The sequence below is a fragment of the Temnothorax curvispinosus genome, unplaced genomic scaffold (assembly GCF_003070985.1).
Source record: "Temnothorax curvispinosus isolate PA1 unplaced genomic scaffold, ASM307098v1 QBEX01013816.1, whole genome shotgun sequence".
In the NCBI taxonomy this organism is placed as follows: domain Eukaryota; kingdom Metazoa; phylum Arthropoda; class Insecta; order Hymenoptera; family Formicidae; genus Temnothorax; species Temnothorax curvispinosus.
In genome coordinates, this window is record NW_020223596.1 from 204480 (window position 1) to 226791 (window position 22312).

Below are 22312 nucleotides of genomic sequence, written 5' to 3' on the forward strand. Positions count from 1 at the left end.
TCATTTCGGTTTCAATACCACCGCACAACCAGCTCCTCCCCTTTATTTAGATCTTAATAATATTAGCTGAAAGACAATTTTGTAATTAAAGAAACAGTTCGTGTCTCGATACTATAGTCTTTAATTTATTTTTTAATTGAAATTATATCTTTTATCTAAGTGAAAGAGATCTTTAATGAATGCATTTTCTAATACTAAAAAGATAAATTAATCTTAAAGTCGGAAGTACTTATATTTCTTAATTTTAGGTTTGCTTTCTGTAGATAATGTTAACAATTTAACATAATGTTAACAACCGAATTTTATTGTAGTCCACACGTTCCAGCGTACAATTTCTACCGCGATCTCGACTACTTTGTGAAACACGATACAGGTACTTCGTCGTCGAACTTTACGAGCCACCGCGACGACCACGACGATGTCGTCGCGGCGCTCGCAAGGCTCGTGCGATCCGCACGCGCGATTAAAAGTGGAAGTTACGGGAATCCGCCCGACACCGTTGGCCGACTGACTTTTCGCCGAAGTCGATATCGGGACGATCCGCGTACTCGAAGCAGGTGGTTTGCACCGAGAAGAGCCGGGCCTCACGGCGACAACGAAAACGATTACCGTGGACCCGAGCACCGAGAAGTAACGGTACCGCTCGTGCCGGCGAGAAATGAGAAAAATTCCAACCGCGAAAATTGCAGCGCACCGCAGTGACCTCGGCGCTTCTTCATCGCCTCGTGAACAGTATGTCCGAGCTTGTAACAGTACATCCTACGTCCTGATAACCGGGCGAGGCCGGGCCACGTGAGTCACACATATCGCGTGTGCATTTCGCGCGGACCGTCGTCAACAAGGACCGAGGCGAGCAGCTGGCGCGATCTTCGCCTGATGCGCCTCGTATAATTGAGTCCCGCTAAACGGGTCACGCGGTCACTTTGATATTTATCGAATTCGCGTGCTGCCGCGCCGCCGTTGCGCGCGTTTTCGATCTCGTTCTCTCGCCTCCGGCATCTCCATCTCCTTCTCTCTCGAGTAATTAAACTTCTGAAGCAGCAGGAAGTGTAACTGTTTCATCGATGGCCCTGGAATCAAACTGTCGCGCCTTACATTTACGGAGCGAGTAATTATTCCTTGCATCTCTCGATGTTCCATTGGCGGTCACACCTGGGCCTGTGACCGCTTTTAATCGCGAGTAAACATACTCTGTTGCTCTGCGGAAAGTCCGGTTCGGATGTTTATTTTTAATATGCCATTTCTCGTAACAATTTTTAAAGAGCCATATCTTAAACTTATTTCAATAGGTTTACCTATAATGTATTGAAGAAACAAAAGCTAGACATGTTTGATTTCAAATTTTTCAAGCTGCAATAATTTCTCTTAGAAATAGGATGCTCGTTGAGAAAGTTTATCCCCTGAATGATTTGATCGTTTAATATCTCATCTCATAGCTAAACGAGCGAATTTGAACGAGTTGCGATGATTGCAGTAATCGTTTGAGACTGTCTGCTCCGAGTTTCAGTCGGACGAAATTTTGATCAACAGATTCTTCACAATGATTACAAAGTGCAGACAGAAGTTCTAATTTCTGAGAAACGATTCGATTACATTTAGCAATCGATGGCAAATAGTAGGTTCCCATTCCGTATAATCGTTCTGAATTCAGAAGTCACTGCTTCGGAATTGCTAGCCTTTTCAACTTGATCGTTTCCCCGCAAGAATCGGACAAGCGTCTTTAAGTATAAATGATCGGTTCGTTTCTTTTCGCGAAATGCCTCTTAATTTCGGTCATTTCGGTTTTGTCATTAGCCCATTACAGGACTTCGTACTCAACGATAAATTCAGCCAATTTTTCAGGCGAGATTTTTCAGCTAATTTTTAAGGGCCGGTTATTCCAACCTGTTGGTAAACTAACTAACAGTAAAATCATATATATGTCTTTGGTTATCCTTTAGACAAAGATAGACATGATTTAACTATTAATTAACTTACCAACAGGAGGTTGGAACAACCAGCCTTAAATGAAAATTTTATGAAACGTTACATAAAGCTTGCATTAAAAACTAATCCGCTAATCGGTTTCCTACTTTGAAACAATTTGTACACTTGATAAAATTTTATTAAATTTTAAGATATTTTTCGAAGAATTTTTTTGTAATTCGAATTCTACGCGAGCCGAATGCGAATAAATATGCAGGCGACATTAACGATTACATTAACTGGGACTAACAACTGGTGTTTTTGACAAATGAATACGTGAAACATCACGTTTTAAATTATATGGAATTAAATTCATTTGTATTGTGGAAGTGAATAAATTATTCTTGGTTACAAAGTTAATCGTTCGAAGTTGTTTTATACTTTATTATCTCCGGAGCACTTTCTGAGAATTAAACTGATCGATCATTTAATCGCAACTTGTTTCTGCTTTCGTAGTCAGACGAATGATGCAATGTAACAAATGATATCGGTGTCGGAACGTTTCGGGAGGAAGGAGATCCGTTTGATGGCTGATTACGTACGCTACGTACGGATTAAGTTGTCTCACGATATCGGAGCGGCTCCTTTGAGTGAGGATGTAATCGTATGCGAGAGGAATAACGAGAGATTAATGTGCGGAAAGCCGATCGGACGTACAACGATCAAACGAACTCTAAATCTAGAAGGTCATAAAGGAAGCCATTTTTTGAGAATGTAATCTTTTATTTCTCTATCTGCCGCACTGATGGGCTTTTAGAGAAAATAGGTAGATCTTGTAATTAAATTTCTAGTCGAACGTTACTACTAGGGACAGGTATGCGTTTATCTAAATATCAATGGATGTGAGATTAAGATCTACACTAACTTGTAAAAAGGATCTTAAAACATTTACAATACAAATTTTAAATATAATTATTGCAATTTATTTTGGTGATATAATTTATTATCTATAATATATTTAATTTACTATTATCCCGCGTATAAAGTGATTCTCTATCATCTATCTTATATAAATACACGATAGAAGATTGATACAAAATGAAAAAATTTCTGTTTTGCTTATATCTCGGCCGTTTCAGATGTCTCTCGTTTATTATATGTGTTATCCGTGCCGAGACTACTTGAAGAGTGATTTAGCTCCAAAAACCGGATGCCATTGGCCAATGTCGAGAATAACAGTCGTTCCCATACTCTCTATAGGAAAACGATAACGTCGCGACGTCTCATCAGCGTCAATCGCGGCTAACGTAAATCACCGAAACGACGATTTTACAAACGGCAACGGTCGCCCGATCCCGATCTGATTGCTAGCGCGGCCGATTTCGAAGTCGTTAAACTCATTTCCTCGCGGCACCATCCTCGACGACTTTCACCTCGTCGTCGGCCAGATTGAGAAGTAAAGCCTGTCAGCCTTACGTAAGCTCAGACGCGCGCGCGCACAGGCACTCCGTTCCATCCGCACGAGCCCGATTAATCGCCGTGAGCCTGCCGGTCGTATCGGTCTTCCGTAAATCGGCCACGTTGGGCGTGCGACACGGAGCTTGCTCGATGATGAACACGACGCGATTTTTCTTACATAAGTACCGAGGCGCGATCATATTCGACGCACCGTAGACCTTAAATGGAAATATAATTAATTTAAAATTGATATATTTTAAAACATTTTATGCAATTCAGTATGGGAGAAAGAAAGAGAGAAACAGTGTGAGTATGCAGCAAATAAATGTAATTGAGAGTAATGCAATCAATTTTTTTACGATATTAAAATGCAATCAATTTTTTTTAAGAATTATTAAATCTCTATAATGGCAAAAAATGCATCAAAGCATTTAATTGAAAATTTCGTGGCGTGTTTATTGAATCGCGTTTTTAAGACTTAATTGTTTCATATAAATTAACGATTTTGCTTAGAAAACGTTATGACGTTATTATTAGTATTATTACTGACGTTTGGATACGTAATAGACGAGCCGCGCGATGTTACTCAATCGATAGCAGATTGACGTAGTTGTTTGATGTTTTACGACTTTTACGTGCTCGAATTGTAGCGATAACTTCGTCGTCCATTCATGCAACTCCGCTCCGTGAAAGGAGCGAGGCGATTGTTTCGTCGCGTGATAAGCTCTGGAATTCCGGGTGTTTGGATTGCGTTACTCAGCCCAATGAAATGCTGTCTGCGTCAGGACTGATTGCGGCTACCGTTGTTGTTTTGCTCATATCAACCGGCGAACGCATTGGAAGTTGTGCTCGCATCGTTGAAAGACATGCACGTGACTGACACTCGCCCGAAGCGACTGACGTGTCGAAACGAGAACTAGTTCTTCCAGATAGAAAAGGTTCAACGACACGTATCCTATCGCCGACAATCGGCTATTGAAAGCACGAGATAGCCCTTAATTCTATGAAAGCTCGTAATTCGTGCATTAACATTGGGAGAAAAAATGTTAACACCGATAATTAAAGGCTCGTTTAATCTCCCGCGGCCGTCTCGGAGGATCGGTGTACCCGCATAAAAACATTTCCGCAGCTGCCACGTAAGGTGCGCATGTCATGAACGCGGCTTCAACATTGTAGCACGTGAAAAACGATGGGAGTTATTACTGGCCGCGCGCAAAAGGTAACTCTTGATCCTACATTAGCCCAGCGGTAAAGCCAACAGGCTTGAGGGGGGAAGAAAACAAGTACAAGAAGAGTGACGAAGCAGCGAAGAAGTGGAAGACTTCGCGGCCTTAATTACGGAATGGAGGTACACGTTGTCCGCGGATTCCGCAGAATATGCGTGGCCGATGAGACGCGCGGATGATTTAAAGCGTGACAATATTTCACGCGGCGAAGCACACGTCCGAGATCCGTGACAAATCAACGTCGGCATAGCAATTATCCGCGTCGAAGAATCGTGTCAAAATTCTTGCGCTCGCACCTTTCTGGAATACTTTTGCGTTTTTTTGGTTTAATTGCGAATATCAAAATAAATTATATCGTGTTGAATATTCTCGGATGAAGCAAAAGTCTTTCTTCAATGGAACAACACGCGACAGAGAGAATCATATAATATACGTGTGTATCATTAACAACTGAAATTTCACAGCGGTGTCGCTTTCGTTTTGCAGCCTATAAACGAATGTAATCGCGGACGGCGACTTTCAATGCGACAAGCTGGTACCCAACAACGTCGAGGGAGAGCTTCATTCGCACTTTCTCCTCCCTCGAAGAAACACGAAGTTTCGCATAATCGTCGCGACTGTTTCGCCCGATAAAAATTACAGTCTAAGCTTTCGAAGATTCGCGCGGTAGTACTTAGGGATTAATAGCTCGCCGATTTTTGACTTCGTCGCGCGAGTAGTGTAATTATTCAAATTGCATCGCAAAAGGAGTTCTCCCGCGGTAGATTCCTCGAAGAGCACGTGAAGAAGACGTAGAAGAAGTTCGGCAAAAAGACGGAAAAGTGACGGACGTTGCCGGGAGCGACCGACGTTAGAATAATGTAGGCAGCGCGCGACGTAAACACTATGCACGGATGGCACAAGTGAGACCCGGGGATCGTGACGCGATCGCGAGAGAGGGATGCACAATCAAGGCGAGATGAAGATAAACAATGAAAAATGCCGCCTCGCAAAACGCCAGGCGAGATCGTGCCACATTGTGGCAGGCGCGCAACTCCGCGCGAAATGAAATAAGAAGCACGCGACGAAATTGCAGAAGCCCGAAGTGATCGCGACGCGTGATGCGATTCTGATTTCTTCCACGATGGAGGTTCTTTGAGGCGCCGAAAATGTCGGCGAATTGCACGTATACGAGATGTGTACGGGCTTTATTAAATCGTGACATGCGCTGGTCTCGATAATTAGATGCGTCTGGAATATTGCGTTGGAAACTGAAATTCGCTCTTAACCGTGTTACCGGTATCATTGTTAATTTTATGCGGAGAGCAAGCACGCAATCGGTTCGGTAATAAGACGTTTAATAAGACACTCGGCGGACTTTTGCCTAAAGAAATGCAAGGACGCCCTCATAATTGTGCGATTAAAATGCTTGCCTCCATTCGACGCAATTTATGTGCGTTCGCCAAAGTCATAAAATCATACTTTGAATATAATGAAATGCGTAATTCGAAATTTACGATCGGCCAGCGGAATACTTGAGGGATGTTATCGCGATCCACTTTGCGATTTATTTTATTTTGCGATTTAGATCTCGTCGGCGGCTCCACGCCACTCTCTAACTTTAATGGTCTTGAATATTCAGGCTTGACATTATTTAATGCACCGCGGAATTATTGAAGCAAGATTACCACGTGCAGAAACGCGAAGGAAGGAACAAGGAAAAAGAAAAATACAACACGCCGATATACGTGTATTTCTTTTTTTTTTTATGCGTGGGGAATGCAGCATGCGGGCAAGAATGAGCTACGTTGTTATAATATTTATGTTAAACACTTTTAATTATTTATGTGTTGACGCTACCCTAATGTTCTTACAAATATAATTAAACGACGATAATATCGTCAAGATTGCAGCTGACATCAAACATATTATTAGCAGTTTTTTCGTTAAACGCTTTAGTTTGAGGAGACATGTTCAATTATACAGTGTTGGCAACAAGAGATGATACAATATTATTAACAAGAGATGATATAATATTATTCTCACCATTATATCAGTAATAATTTATCAACTTTATTTTTCAAGTTTACATTAATATTATAATTAAATATATAATATGGACTATGGATAAGAAGGATGAAGTAATTTGTGTAAATTATCTCCATGTTGTGAAGTGAAGGCGAAGGAATAATGCATTGCGGTCAATGAATGAAAAGCCCATTGTCTATTTAATTTCTTATTTCACAAGTCATTGTGTGAAGTAAAAAATTGCTGATATTGGAAAATACGCTACGTTTATTATAAATAATAGAAAACAAATTTAAAAAGATCGATTTGTATTTGTAAGTCCGATATACTACGACCAATTTGTAAATTCTGTCTAATAATCAAGACTGATAACAAAACGATTCTATATAAAACGATAATGGCACATTCTACTTGCCAATTTTTTGGCAATGCTTATGTAAAAATTGCCGGGAAATGTTTCTTTATTTCGATTCTTTGGCTATCTTGTCACGATCATTTAATCCCATTATAAAAAGAGAGTATTAACATATTACCACGATACTGGTCTCGCGACCTATTCCAAGGGCGTAATTCGCCACGAGAACGAGCTTGCGAAGAAGGAAGGAAGGAGAAAACGACGCGGACGGCTCCCTCAACAACGCCGTCGGCGTCGTAGGGTGCCTGCAAGATGCGGGCAACAATGTGGCCCGTGCTGCGTACAATAGCCTCCGCATTATGTGCACAACGCGGCGATGGGGCAGCGCTAAGGTTACATTACCGGCTGGTTGCCTCCTCCTCTCACAAAGAGGACTCGCAGCGTACAATGAGATCGGTGAGGAAGAGCGCGCCCGTGCGTGTGTACGCGCTCCGCACACGCACGCAATACGCCACGCTCGTGTGCGCCGGCCTAGCGATGGGGTGGAACTGGTGTTGCTGATGGCAATTAATATAACAATTATACGAAAAAAAAATATATATATATTTTAATACAAAATTTATAGGAGGTATAGGAGACGTATAATCTAATTATTTGAATAAATAAAGCTATGAAATAAGTTTCCTCGAAGAAATGATAGATCTCTTGATTTCTTTTAAAAATAATTTCTTAAATTAAGCAATTGCAGGATGGAAGATTCAAGAATGATTTGAGAAGCGATACGTAATAAAATTTTATAGCGAATTTTGGAGGCTGTATAGATAGTGCAATGTGTTATATTTATCATACATTGTTATACTTACCACTTATATTCCGGACAGAGAAGAATTGACGAATAATCGAATTTAATTCGAACAATTCGCCGAGGTAAAAGCTTGCGAAGATTCCCACTCGATCCCATCGCTACGCGCACCACACGCGGTCCGTTACAACGCGTGTTTCCACCGTGTGGTGGGGTCGGCTTCCAGGCCTGAGAACATTCCCACGTTCCGTAGCACGAGCCAAGAGTATACAACCGGAAGAATTTCGGAGGCGAGGCTACCACTCATTCTGCGCCGAGGGGGGAAAAAGACGGACGGAATCCCGCGCGCAAGGGGATGGAAAGAAACGGTGGATGACTATGAGAAGGGAAAGATTGAGGATATAGGGGAAATGGGGGGAGAGAAGAGAAGTGAACGGGGAGAGAAGAGGCCCGCCGTCTTTACGAGCAAGGGACGAAGTAGGAGAGGCTTGTTCCGCGGAAGTATTTCGACGTGCCAACGAATTAGCATCGACGACCTCGGTAATCTTCCTCCGCGCCGACAGACGGGGTCGCCGGTGGAGGAGCGCGAGGAGGCTCGGGCACGTCGAAGCGGAGCACGAGGAGATCAAGGAGCGTCGAGAGAAACCCCCGCCTCGAAGAGACTCCGGATCCGGTAAATATTGCTGTTACTCGGAGTGATGGGATCGAGAGTTGTTACTTTAGCTTGGGGAGATACACCGATCGTTTATTTATACTCTGCTTTGCTTCATGCGGTTCAAAAAGGCAGGAGGGGAATAAACTCTCAACTGTGATAATTCACGTTACTCCATTGATACGGATTGATAATAAATTATACGCCGCGATGTCCGAACGAGCCCGCAGGCTCGATTATTTCTTAGAATATCGTTCTACGTTTTTTCACGAGGTAAAGCCGGTTATTGTTCTTGTATATTTCTCGCACGCCACTTTGTCATATATTTATTGTCATATACAAATGCCCATTTCTATCAATGTAGATCAACTTTAATCTCAATTTAATTTACTTTTTATCTTCCTCTAGTTCTAAGAATTAGAATCTTAATCTCCATTGATATATAGAAATAGACATAAGGGATAATCGGTGTTTCTCCTTAATTGTGCAAGGATTGTAGTGTATTAGCGATGGTTATTTAGAACGCGCGATACGCGTAACTGACATTATAGCTGGGACTTTATAAATATGTTTTACTTTATTGTTGTCTTTTTTGCCTTGCATTAACATTATCAAGATTCTTTATATTAGATAGTTAGTTTAACAGGTGTTAAATTGTAACTTGCTCCAACATAGCTAAAACAAAAATTCATTGCAAAAATTAGCGATTAAAAAACCGCTATAACGTGATCGTGACGTATGTACATTGACGTACATTGGCGTAAAGTAAAATTACGAAATAAAATTACAAGTTAAGATTTTGCATTCTCATTATCGATATTATTATTATTATGTCGTAATAATAATGCTTTATCGCTCATACATGCTTTAATGCTGTACTTAATTAGCGTCGCGCTTATCAAACTTGTCGGATCCGTACAATGCAGGACTTCCTGAGTGTTCAGAGAATTTTCGGGAGCCCTATAATTTGATCAACTCGCAGCTAATTAATATGCTTGACGAATCTGTTGCACTACCAAAATATCGATTTAACGGTCGCGCATTAACGTTAACGTGAATCACAGTGAATCTCGACGCATTTCTCTCTCTCTCTCTCTCTCTCTCTCTCTCGAGGTTAAGACTTCCTCGATCTGTCAGTGAACAAGGAAGCGCGCGATTTGCTGCGAACCGGCCGGCCGGCGAGTGCGCAAAAAAATCCATCATCGTACCCAGAAACAAATTATGAACTTCATCGTCGGGGATCACGTAAGGACGCGTACCCCGCCGCGGCAATATCAACGTTCATTTCATTCGCCGCCGATGGTGAGCGGGCGTAACGAGTTGTTAACGTGGGGCAATAATACGTACCCGGTGTCCCGGTGGTAGCGCCGCATCGGCGCGGATAACGCTCGTTTCGTCGGGGCTTTAACTGGCGTACGCGCGTACCGCCACATCCGGCTTGTATAACCAATCAATGTAATTATCCTACCGGTCTTCTACCGGCGCGCGGTCGCTCCTGCCTTATTTTCGTCCGTTCGATGCGCATCGAGAATGTACTTACCGCGTAGAAACTACGATTCGAGTTAAAGAGAGGAATTGATAATGATAAATACGATATAGCAAAAGAAAGAGACAGAGACAGAAACAGAGAGGGGGAGAGAGAGAAACTCTTGGATCAAGAGAGGAAAGACACGTAATGTGGATCATGGTTAGACAAACAGAATATGAAGATTAATAATAAATACGTGACGCACACATGGACTGATGAAATCGTTCAAGCATATCTAGAAACTTGGCATTTTGCCAGAATAAGCAGTTGTATATTGCGAGCGTTCTGAGATCATTTCGTTGAAGCCGCGTGTGTCACAGTTAAATGTCAACGAGAGAAGTGTTCTGATTAGTGTAATTGTGTGTATAAAAGTGAACCTGATCAGCTGAAAACAATGTAAGAAAAATTTTATTCAAAACATAACAGAATTATAACACTTTTACATACTTCTATATTATTTCTCGCTGTAAAATACGGGCTGAGAAAATAATATTAATAATATCTCGTTTAAAAAGGAGAGAAAGAGATAGAGGACTTTGTTGTTACGATAAATTATTCAAAATTATTATTTTTAAGTTAATACTCTCCTCTTTTTCGTGAAGAGTTTGTAGTGAGTAACGCAGCCTCTTAAAATCGAAGACAGACTTATTTCCCAGAGATATTCTTACTTACAAAGACATTATATTATGGTGAGCTTCTTCTGAAAGGGTTTCTTCTCGAGTGTTCTTCTAAAAATTCCTGCTCTGCGAAATTCCACCGGTATCAATTTCCGTCGCAATCTCGGACAGATCGGCAATTAAGCGGCGACTGCATGCCTGAAGAAGCAAATTTTTCTTTTTTCTTCTCTTTTTTTTACGAAGGCGACACATCGTAGTAATATCCGGATCGCCTCCGAAGCGACTAGCTGCTTTTGCGTTTAGACCCAAAGGCTCGTAAATACTCGGCCGGCCCACTCAGCGGGGCCTTGTTTGGGGTATCGGCTTCCAAAAGGGCTAAACACCTCGTTAAGTCCCGCAAGCGAAGCCCGTCCGAGTCCGAGAATGGGCGGATCATTAAGAACGTACGTTTATAATTCAAAACATCGGCTCCCGGTACCCGCTCCGATTGCACCGGAACCGGTTGTCAGAAACCCTTGAGAGATTCTCCCTAACGTCGGACCGATCACGAAACGGAATATGCAAAATTCTCTCAAGTTGCGCGAATCTAAGAACAGGAAGAGATCATAGGTTAATTATAGTCGAATATTCAGAGAACTTGATACATCAGAGGATACGTCCGCGTATTCCTTCGTCGTAAAATAGAAAGGCGACCTAAAACTATGCGAGTGTGTATGTGAATACGGATAGAGGAGAGATTTTTTTCCCACGCGGAAGATTATTTACGGCCAAAATCCGTCCAGTGACACAGTCCGTTATCTTTCTAAATATTCATGTAGGAGATCATCCATGTAGGAGATCATTAAAATTCGTTCATTAAACCTGGTTTTACAAATTTCTTTTTTGCCTAATTAAGTTTTCAAGCGGTTCGTTCTCATCAGCGATTCGTATAATGTAGAGTCCCTCTAATCAGAGTCTACGGTAGCAATTTTTGATTGGTTCACCATTTCTTGGCAAAAGCAAGAGAAATAGAAAGAGAAAGAGATAAAAAAGAGACAAAGAAAGAGATAGGAAGAAAGAGAAAGCGATAGTGTACATCCTTGTCTGTCGCAGAATTTTGCCAGAACTGCAAGTTAGTCAGACTCTGATAAGAGGGACTCTAGTATAACGTAATGCAGCAGAAGCAATGAATCAGATGATCTCGCATAATCGCGCTGAAACAAGCGTGGGCGGGCCGCGTATACCGTCCGTGATTATTTATTTCCATTGTTCCGCACGGAGAGGAATGCGCGAAGTGGTCCAGCTCGCGACACCGGCGTTACCCGCCAAGACGTGATTCACATTCACTCCGGGGAAGTGTCGGGACTGTTGCCGACACGCGCACGTGCACGTGCACTACGTCGGTGGTAATCCGGTAAATCAACAAGTGTCGTGCGCCTCGAGCGCGAACGCGCGAACCGACAGCGATGTTTAGATTCCTATAAACATGTCGATTGAAAATATCGTTATCATGGCCCGCAGGCACGATCGAATAAACATTCTTCCCACAGACATTTCTCTATAAATTTTTATATTTCAATCTATGATAATTGAGCGATGCGCGAAATGCGTAAAGTGTGCATCTCTCAACAATACCTATGCCCTAAATAAAGGATTAAATATTTGCATTATATGTAAAATCTACTTTATCTATATATAATGTTCGACGAAGATATACAACATCTTTATCAACGGAATGCATATTAGTCATTGAAAATTGCACAAACGATTAGCAGAATGATATCCGAAATGACTCTGAAATCGCGAGAAAGTTGCTTTTCTCCCGCTACGCTTGAATCCTAGCCCGTGCCCTCGCGAAGCGGCGTCCTTCGTAGATTCAATCGCGATAATCTTTACCTCCGGCGCGAGGATCGAGGCTCGCGCCGCTCTACCGCGCGACGGATCGCGCGAGTCGTCCTCGTGCTGGTCGCGCGTCGTGGCGTGTGCTCTCCTCTTCTCGCCTCTCGCCCGTGTTTCTCGGCGCGGTTCGGCGCGTCGCGTCGCGTCGTACCAGGGAACCGCGTGTGCAGGTGTGTTCTCGGTGAGCGAGGTGTCCCCTCCCGCGCGCGCGCGCGCGCGAGCGCACGTACGCTCGCGCTCTTCGCTCGCCAAGGAGGGCCCCCCTCCTCGGCCCGGCAGGCGTCAAACGGCACAGAACCTGTGCAGGCCCCAACAGGCCCCCCGATCTGTGGGAACGCTCCGGCCCGCGAGCTTCCCACGATACGCCACGGCTGCTGCTGGCTGGCCGTGCACGCGGGCTGCAGGGTTCGGCACACCGTGCCCCTCGGACCCCTCCGCCACCCAGCTGTGGGGCGCAGGACGACGGCGGCACGGGTGGGGCACCACGCGGCATATAAATAACGGGTTGTACCCCACCAACGCTTCAGAACCGTCACGAATACGTACGGATTCAGACGCTCTCTTGGCACTCCGAGAACAGCGAAGCAGTAGAGAGTATAATATAAACGTCGAACGTGTTTCGATCGTGCATTCGATTCAATCGATTGCGAGACATTTATATACGAAGAGCATCGTGGATTTCTCTGGAGGAGGCTTGATCGGATCGTCAATCGGTGATTCGGCCCGGATCAACGGGAGGACCATCCACACGGAGGATCCACTCTCACTGGACTCAGTTACCTCTTGTTTTGTGACCAGTGACATTAAATAAAGTGTGATCGTCATGTCACCGCACACGAGCTACACGCCGGTCAGCGGCATGGAGTACGAGGAGCCGGTGTCGCGCACCTATCAGTACCGCAAGGTGATGAAGCCGATGCTGGAGCGCAAGCGACGTGCCCGCATCAATCGTTGCTTGGACGAGCTGAAGGACCTGATGGTGACCGCGCTGCAGGCCGAGGGCGAAAACGTGGCGAAGCTGGAGAAGGCGGATATCCTCGAGCTGACGGTACGTCACCTTCACACGCTACGCGCCGCCAGGAGGCTCACGCTCACGCCGGAGAACAGCTACGCCGACCGGTTCCGCGACGGTTTCACCCAGTGCGCCCAGGAGGTGTCGACCTTCCTGTCGACGCCGGTTGCCGCGGCGGTACATCCCGCCGCGGGTGCTCAGCTCATGCGACACCTCGGCGGCTGCCTTCGACGACTCGAGAGTCCGGCTGGCGCCAAGCACGCGCCGCCGACGGCAACCGCGGCTGCGACGAAGACGACTCAGGCGCCGGCGAGCCAGACGAACGTGCCCCAGAACGTGTACACGCCGCCGCAGAGCCCTGTCAGTGTCGCGAGCTCCTCCGGGGAGTCCTCGGAGTCTTCCAACGCGGTCTGGAGACCCTGGTGATGAAGCAGTCGCGCAGCAACGACACTATCCTGAGATCTCCGGGGCGGACGTTTGGAGCAATGGACAATCCAATAACGAAGAGCCCTCCCGCTGAATGGCGCCACGAGGAGGAAAACGACGAATCGCGCTGTCTTCCAAATAAAACTTTTGCGAGGCCTCGTTGAGGATTCTTTGAGAACTTTACTTTTTTTTTGTACGCGGTTTATACTCGGTCGCATTGTACATAGGTGATTAAAGCTTTAAGTGACGTCTGTGATAGGGTTCCATTTTGTACCTGAGATGACTATTTTCTCGTAAAGCATAGCGACTATTATATAGATGTTAACTTGTTATGTTTAAGAACCATTTTCGACGTAATGCCGTCCGGCGTCTTTGTTGAGATCGTCGGACAGTATCATCTTCATCATCATCATCAATAAACGTCTTGTTTCAATGATAAACGATATCGAATCACCACCCACAATATATTCCGCAGCCTCCTCTCCTTTATTAATCTTCTTGTGACGACGGAAGAATATATGAAAAGCGCTATATGACGCAGCAAAATACTATTTCATTCAAACACTATTTCATACTATACTATTTCATTCAAAGAGTACTTTCCTCTATATTATACTATAGAATTTAAATCAAATTATAGAACTTATAAGTTCATAACTATCGTATCACGAAAATTAATATATTTGTGCAATTATAAATAAATTAAAAACGAACGAACGCGAGAAAAAATCTATTAAATTTTTTTTAATAATTTAATAATGAATTACTACAATATATCTACATGGGGGTTGCCATTGATATAACGAGAGTTAATAAATATATTTTAAAGTTACACAAAAAAAAAGATAATTAAGATTGATATTTATTCTATCGATTTGTTGTTTTTATCGATTTATTATTTATTAATTTATCTGAAAAGCATTTAGCAACATTTACAAGAATAATATGCACAGTTAAATATAATTAGTAATATATTTCGCGCTTGATTCGAATGGATTTGATAAAGCTTACATTTCATTAATAAATTTTGAAAGTAATGATTGTCGATTTAAGTATGTCGCAGTATATCGCAAATCATAATTTCGTGATTAAAAAGTTAATTGTCTGACCTATAAATAAAAAGAGTTGTAATTTGTCCTAGGATATCTTATTTATTTTATATAAAATAAATAAGGTACATATTTGTAGATATGATTCATAGATGTACGCGATAGGTATATATAGCTGTGGAATTTTGGCACTACATAAATACATTTCTCGCAGGCGCAAAGCTTTATTATAAAATTACCAAAATTAGTATAGGTAACAGAAGACGCAGTTTGTCATTGACAAAAAAAAGGCGGGAAATGTGTCACTTTCCTCACCATTATATTTTTGTCTTATACACACATACATTCATATCCAATTATAAAGACACGGTGTCTTGCCACTCGTATCGCTGAAAAAAATCACGGAAGTTACGGAGGATGTGCAACAAGATTAAATCGCACTGTCAAATTGCACAGCACCGCGATGAAAACGCTACAGCAAGTCACCTTCGGCGCATGCAAAAGCGCTACAATGTTTGACCGGCGGCTTTGATAATCGCGCCGTGCGACATTGCAAGAAATCGAAAAGCGCCTGTCACCTGCACAGTCGCCGTCCGGGTACCGTACCCGGAGGTGGCGAAACTGACACATGAATATTAATGCATCTTACGCGACTTAATATACGCGAGCTGTACTTTCTTGTATCCCAGCCTTAAAACACAATTTAATCAATTTCCCTCATTCTCCACGGACGTCAGGAACACAATATCTGTTTCGTACACACGTTCAACGGGAGGATGTAATCTTGCTCTTGCTTTTTTTTTCCGGTTCGCTCCAAAGCCGCGTGAACTGAATTTTGTTCATCAGGAATATCGATTTCTTTCCGATATTGATTTTGGCGCGCTGTAATCTAGAATTCATCGAGCGGTTTTCTTTTCCCATAGATTGGAGAGCTGCGTAATCCTATGATTTAAGGAAAGGTGGAATTTGCAGCGGACGGAAAGATTGGTCCAAAAGTCAATCGATCAATTGCGCCGATCGATGGGCGCGACGCTTTCACACTTTTTCGACGCCTTCCGTTCTGGTTGTACTTTTGAAGCGTCGCGTTAATTTGATTTTACGTAAGTGGGACACGAAAGAAAATTAACTCTTTCTTCTCCGCGAGTCCCCTGTCTTACTTTCCGATTAATGCACTACCGTGTTCCGGCGACTTGCACGATCAATAACGAGTATTTAATTGCCACACGGTGGTCGGCATATTTACTTAACATATGCGTGGCGAGGCGGCGAATTAATCGACAACTCTCGCTTTTTTATATTCAAACACCGCATGCTCGCACATCTGCAATCTGCATCCTGGTATCAATCATCGCGCTTATCCATTTCACGGTTTCCGCGCATATTTTTCTCTCTGTACATTCCTGCGAACTTATCATTAAAGGGAATTGTGTCGTAACTTCAGCTTTATGTTCATTAATCGTGTGAGATAAAGTTGATGCTCACTGATGTAGAAAGAATATTTCGTCACCTTCGTGTTTCCGTATATCTCTTTATCGTATCTCACAGACAAGTATGTCGCGTCAGAAGAATTTGGGAAATTACATATTGGCAAGACAACACTTTTTTCCTCAATGATAAAACTAGTTCTAGGGTTGTTGTGGGAGCAACTAGAAAATTGTAACAAATTTCAGAAAAGACCTTAGTAAGACGAGCAATGTTTCTAGATAGGCATAAATTACAGCGACAATTCTTTGATTTTTTTGTTTTGCTTCGACAATATAATTCCTTTGAAAATACGATCGCACGGTAAGGTGTATCAATCGTTTCGCATGCGAGCGGACGTGTACTAGTTCATCATTCAAGCGCAATGTATATACGATTGACAGGCGCGCTACTCGCATGCGAATGATTGCATTTGCAATTTTTGGAATATACAAACCGGTTGTTGATTCACGAGTGTTTAAATGTAACAAGATGTAGCAAAACATTGTTTACAATAGCATCAGCTAAAATAGCATGATAAAAGAATTGAGTAATCAAAAAAGCCAGAGAAATATCTTTGGATATCTTCTGTTGCTTCTCAATTTGATAATAATTATCTAAGCATAAAAGTAAAAGAGGATACTAGCGGATGATACTAAAATATACTTAGAAAATAGAAATAAACGTGGTATTCTGTACGATATTGAGAAATGCAAGTCAATGTTCGCTGGTCATTGAAAATTCGAGGACAAACGATCTTCGAATTGACTTATAAGTTATCCGTAATAGTTTATCGAAACGTAAATTATTGTTATCGTGTAAACGCCCCTGTTATTTTTTGCGGTACTTAGCCTCACGATTTCGCAATTACACACCGGCGGACCGTGCTTTTTAAGATCGGCATTATTGCCTCCGTGTTTTTGCGCGCGTTTCTCAAAATGTTTTTCCCCGCGAATTCCTATACCACAAGGAAACGTTAATTGTCGTTACCGCGAGAGTACGAAGGATATCCTAAGAATAATGTCCACCATTACAATCTCTCGGCAATTATAATAATTCGCGAATCAATTGTTATGTTTCAGGTGTTTGTGGTCGTGTCGTCATAATGCTGGCAGCTGCTGGCATTTGAACAATACGGATTGGTACGTACCTTTTCTTCTTACAGATCTTTCTCGCGGTTGTGCGTGCTCAATTGTCTGACACGTGCATTAAGATGCTTACTTTGATGCGCGTTGATGCTATCGCGGAGCTTCGTTATTCGATCCAGGCGGATCAGTCTCATTCGCGCACGCTGTTGTCATGCAGAAATTACTTAGCGATGCGATATTGCGATAATAACATTTTATTGCTTTATTCGATTGCAGTATTCGATTTTGCGACCGTCAATCGCTTACGATTCTGATCATATTTTGATGTTGTTTTACAAGTGTCGTCGATAAATGCGACTTATTAAATGCGTCCGAAAGACCATCACTTAAGGAATGTAAATTGAAAATGATCTCTTTTTTTTTTTTCAAGAAAAATTTACATCAAATTTTCAAAAATCCATATTTTTATTAAATGAAAATGAACACAATGAAGATACAAGAATAGCCAAAATATATTTTGTTTGTGAGAATTGTTAGACGTACGATACGTTGTTTTCCATAATGATTAGTGCAACCTATTTTCCAGTTTTTTAAATCGCATAAAAATGTAGGTAACGGAAGATTTTTCCATTGTACAGTTGATATACGTTAAACGTTCTACACTGTGGACCTGTTTACGTTGAACGTTGTACATTGTACAAGTTATTTATGTCGAAATTTGCGACAGATGCAGCGATAAGTTACGGAGATAAAATGTTTCTGGGAAAAATTTCGTTCGAACTGATATGGTTGTCGGCAAAATTGAATTTTAATCGAATTTTACATGTTATTCTGCAAACTTGCTCCTCACTATAAACAAGCAAGACGATCTTACACCTGCAGCTGCTTGTTTACAACTTGTGGCTATATATATCCGACAATATATTTATAACATATACGAGTAGCAGCCACTGCGATGCTGCTTAATTATGCCTCCGAAGAAACTGGTCATACTTTGTAATCGCTTGGGGAAAAATTTCCATAAGAAGCATCACTTTATAACGATAATAATAAAGATGTTATGATTGTAGTATCTTTGTAATTATATCGATGTATATATATCGAGCTTAGTCAATCGCAACAAAGTCGTAGTTCTTAACAGGCCATGACATGTTTATCTCTAGCAAGTTCTCTTCTTGAAGATGTTCGGTAGCGGTATTCTGTACCGTATTAACGGTATTCATCGGTACCTTAATTGTTTAAAGACGTCAGCGTGTCAGCGACAGCGAATCGACATGATTCTACGATTACGAAATTGCGTCGATTTGCTGCTGCCGTTATCTGAAACGAGATTGTTAAAGAGTTAAAGAGATACACCGACCACAAATGTAAGGAACGTGGAGTTCTCGAACGAGCAGTTGCTCGAAATGTCAAAGTTATATTACGTCACGACGAACTCTTCGTCTCCCCCGCGTGTGTTGCAGGTTATTCGAGATGGACGTGATCGTATATAATCAGCACGAAACTAGTAGCATCTCCAGCAGCAACGATGGCGCGGAGACTCAATACGACGAGGAGAGCGTGCCTGATCTCGATATCGACGGGGATCTGCTGTCGATCGACGGTGACAAGCTGAACAAGCTGCCCTTCCGCAGGAGTCTGTTCGACAATGTGCCGCCATACATCGCCTTCCAGTCGTTTGACAGCAAGGTCAGCTCGGTGCTGCCGTACGAAGTGACGAGACATCTTAAGTGGCATCTCACTACGATAACACCGATATTGGTGCGTCGCATCGTCGCGAATTCCGGTTACCGGTTGATGAAGAAGTGCCGGTATTGGTGCGGCACCTGGGGCAAGCACATGAAGTCCGTCGCCTACAAGGGTCTGAAGGAGTCGCAGAAGGTCAACCACTTTCCCGGCACTTTTCAGATCGGCCGGAAGGACCGGCTGTGGCGGAATCTTAGCCGGATGATGGTGAAGTACGGCAAGCGGGAATTCGGCTTCGTGCCGCGCACCTACGTGCTACCTCAGGACATGCGTATGTTCCGCCAGGTGTGGGAGAAGAACGGCGGCAAGGAGAAATGGATCATCAAGCCGCCGGCGTCCGCGCGCGGCACCGGGATCCGCGTGGTCCACCGCTGGTCCCAGATACCAAAGAAACGCGCCGTCGTCGTGCAGCAGTATCTGTCGCGGCCGATGCTGATACGTGGCGCCAAGTTCGATCTGCGGCTCTACGTGTTCGTCACCAGCTTCAATCCTCTCAAGGTTTACATATATCCGGACGGCCTCGTGCGCTTCGCCTCCGTCAAGTATAACGACGACATCAACTACCTCAGCGATCGTTTCATGCATCTCACCAACTACAGCATTAATAAGACCAGCGCGACTTACACCAGCAATGACTGCGCGGATTCGAGTACCGGTCACAAGTGGACTTTGAGGACCCTGTGGTCCTACCTTGAGCAGGAAAACGTGAACGTCGCCAAGATATGGGAGTCGATAAAGGATATAGTCATCAAGACGATGATAGCCGGCGAATCTTCTATCAACACTCTGACGCGAGCTAATACAACTTCGAGGTAAGAAGATATTTCTACGTTATTTATAATTTACTTTTTAATAAACTAAATTATTATTCTTTTCATTTTTATGCTCATATTTTTAAAATGGTTAACGCTGCGAAAATTGAAATATTTTTAAACATTTTCTTGAATAATTTTGCAAAGTTTTAGAGTCAATATAGAATGCTCGTTTTCGTGTGTTAAAATGCAATTAATACGATTTTACTTACAATGTCTTACGTTTCATTCAATGTCTTTCTGATGTGACGCATTTTGTTAAATTCCAAGGTATTGTTGCTATGAGCTTTTTGGCATCGATATTATTCTGGACGAGAATCGGAGACCGTGGTTACTCGAAGTGAACATATCGCCCTCTCTACAGTCTTCCTCGCCTCTCGACATCGCGGTCAAGGGGCCCCTCATTAGAAACCTCTTTAATATAGCCGGATACCAACTGCCCACGTGCGTACCGGCGGAGGAAACGGAGAAACTAGCCCAAAGATATCAGTTAGATCCGGTGTGCCAAGATTACAGACTGCACCGAACCACCCTTAGCTACCAGGAACGGCATAAGCAGTCTTTATACGCGAACTTGAGAAATCGTGAGGATTATCTCGACGAAATAATTGACGATCTGACGCCCGACGACGTAAGACACTTGATTACCTACGAGGACGAGTTGACGCAATTAGGGAATTTCGAAAAGATCTTCCCTACTACCACTAGCCACGAGTACTTGCAGTATTTCGACGTTCCGAGATACTACAATATGTTATTCGACGCGTGGGAGACCAAGTACGGTGATAATCGGGAGGAGGGGATCTCTCGACTGCAAAAATTGTGCAAGACCAAGTATCATCTGGAACAAGCGATTTTTTAGATAGTAATCCTTCTTTTCATACGCCATTTTACAACGATGGTACCGATATCAAAGAGACGCGAAGCTGCGACGTCGTTCCCGTTATCGACGCCTTAAATCGTGTGGAATCCTTTTTGTTTCGCATGCTACGCGCGCTTTGTTGTATACGGGTAAAACGTACCATTTCCACTGTCCGATGGTTCGCCAAGGAACCAAATTCATTATGTGCCTTTTCCCACGGTTGTGCGAATTTACTTTTACTGTAACGAAATTTGTCTTTAATAAAGGATTTTTCATTAATTAGGCGAGGGATTATTAAGGCCATCCCTTGCGAGACAATAATCCTTCGCCCTTTTCTTCGTTCAAAAAAAAAAAAGATCCTTGAACAATAATCTGGGTTATAAGAAATTGCAAAAGTAATTACAGTTGTTTCAAAAATACAAACTTATTTCTATTTCATTACTAAAGAATGAGAGATTATTGTTACAAAATTTACATTTAATATTAAATTTAAAATTTGTTTCGAATTACAACTTGTTGCAAACATTTTTTACTTAAAACTTGATAATTTCACAAGCAGGTTTTACACACGCACAAGCGGATTCCAAACATCAAGCACGTAAAGGTAAGACAAAAAATTATGTTATTTATTTATTTTTAACATGATATCGTGGAAGAATGTTAGAGATACTCATGAAAATTAGGACCCGCAAAATTCGTTATTTAATTCAATAAAACTCGTTGCCCCGAATTCATTTCTTCGGTCACTTTAATTTCTTCGACGAAATCGTGCGTCAAGACAGTACACGAGAAGCTCATTATTGATAAAAACTTGTCTTAAATTCAATGATAAGGGACAAGCCAGCATGACGGCCTTAAAGAAGGAGGACGCTTGCACGGGCGTACCGGCCATGGTGAATTGTTGACAAGTCATCGTACCGAGAACGACAAGATGTTCGCCTGGATGTCGAACATCTAATGGCGACTCTTACGAGGGCTGGCCTCGACAGCGGCAACGATAATAAAAAGTCAAAGCTGCCGATGCGTAAGAGCCCTTTTATTTACGTTACCGTGCGTGATTTTTAGCAACAAAAACAAAATTGCTTGGCACCTGTTTTGGTAATATAGAAAATGATCCTCCGGGTTTTTCCTTGATTTATCGTGCGGTCTGTGAATTCATAGAATATTATTATTATGCGTCCAAAAACGGAGCTTTTAACGGAAATGTAAAAAAAATAGAACGTCTTATCGATGTATTTGCAACATTTTTCAAAGTATATATATATTCGAAACTTGCAACCGTATGCAGAATCGTTAGTTGGCTGCAAATAGCCACATAAATATAGTGAGGCGAATCGTCCAAGATGCACGCGGTTTCACGGCTGTGAACCGCGCCGGGTTTAATAAATCCGTACTGACAATTTAATGTCTCTATTGTGACCGCGACAG

The 22312-nt window shown here is 42.6% G+C and overlaps 2 protein-coding genes across 5 annotated transcripts in view; both read left to right on the forward strand.

Annotated features, from left to right (window-relative positions):
• LOC112463980 (tubulin polyglutamylase TTLL4-like) overlaps positions 1–21164 on the forward strand; it is a 155019-nt gene extending 133855 nt beyond the window's left edge. For 3 of the 4 annotated variants that reach the window (XM_025030716.1, XM_025030714.1, XM_025030715.1), the window contains exons 4-6: positions 17459–17518; positions 18928–20022; positions 20293–21164. In XM_025030716.1, the coding sequence (XP_024886484.1) occupies positions 18938–20022; positions 20293–20884 (1677 nt within the window). In that variant the 5' untranslated portion in view covers positions 17459–17518; positions 18928–18937 and the 3' untranslated portion in view covers positions 20885–21164. Of the gene's footprint in view, positions 1–10282; positions 10330–17458; positions 17519–18927; positions 20023–20292 lie in introns of those variants that run through there. The other variant, XM_025030713.1, reaches the window with a different exon arrangement.
• LOC112463983 (enhancer of split mbeta protein-like) lies at positions 12942–14382 on the forward strand. Its single transcript, XM_025030720.1, has one exon. The coding sequence runs from the start codon at positions 13252–13254 to the stop codon at positions 13864–13866; it is 615 nt and encodes a 204-aa protein (XP_024886488.1). The 5' UTR covers positions 12942–13251; the 3' UTR covers positions 13867–14382.
• Positions 21165–22312: the final 1148 nt, after the last annotated feature.

Excerpts from the sequence above, each read along its gene's own strand:
- LOC112463983 (XM_025030720.1), top strand. The coding sequence starts at position 13,252 with ATGTCACCGCACACGAGCTACACGCCGGTCAGCGGCATGGAGTACGAG.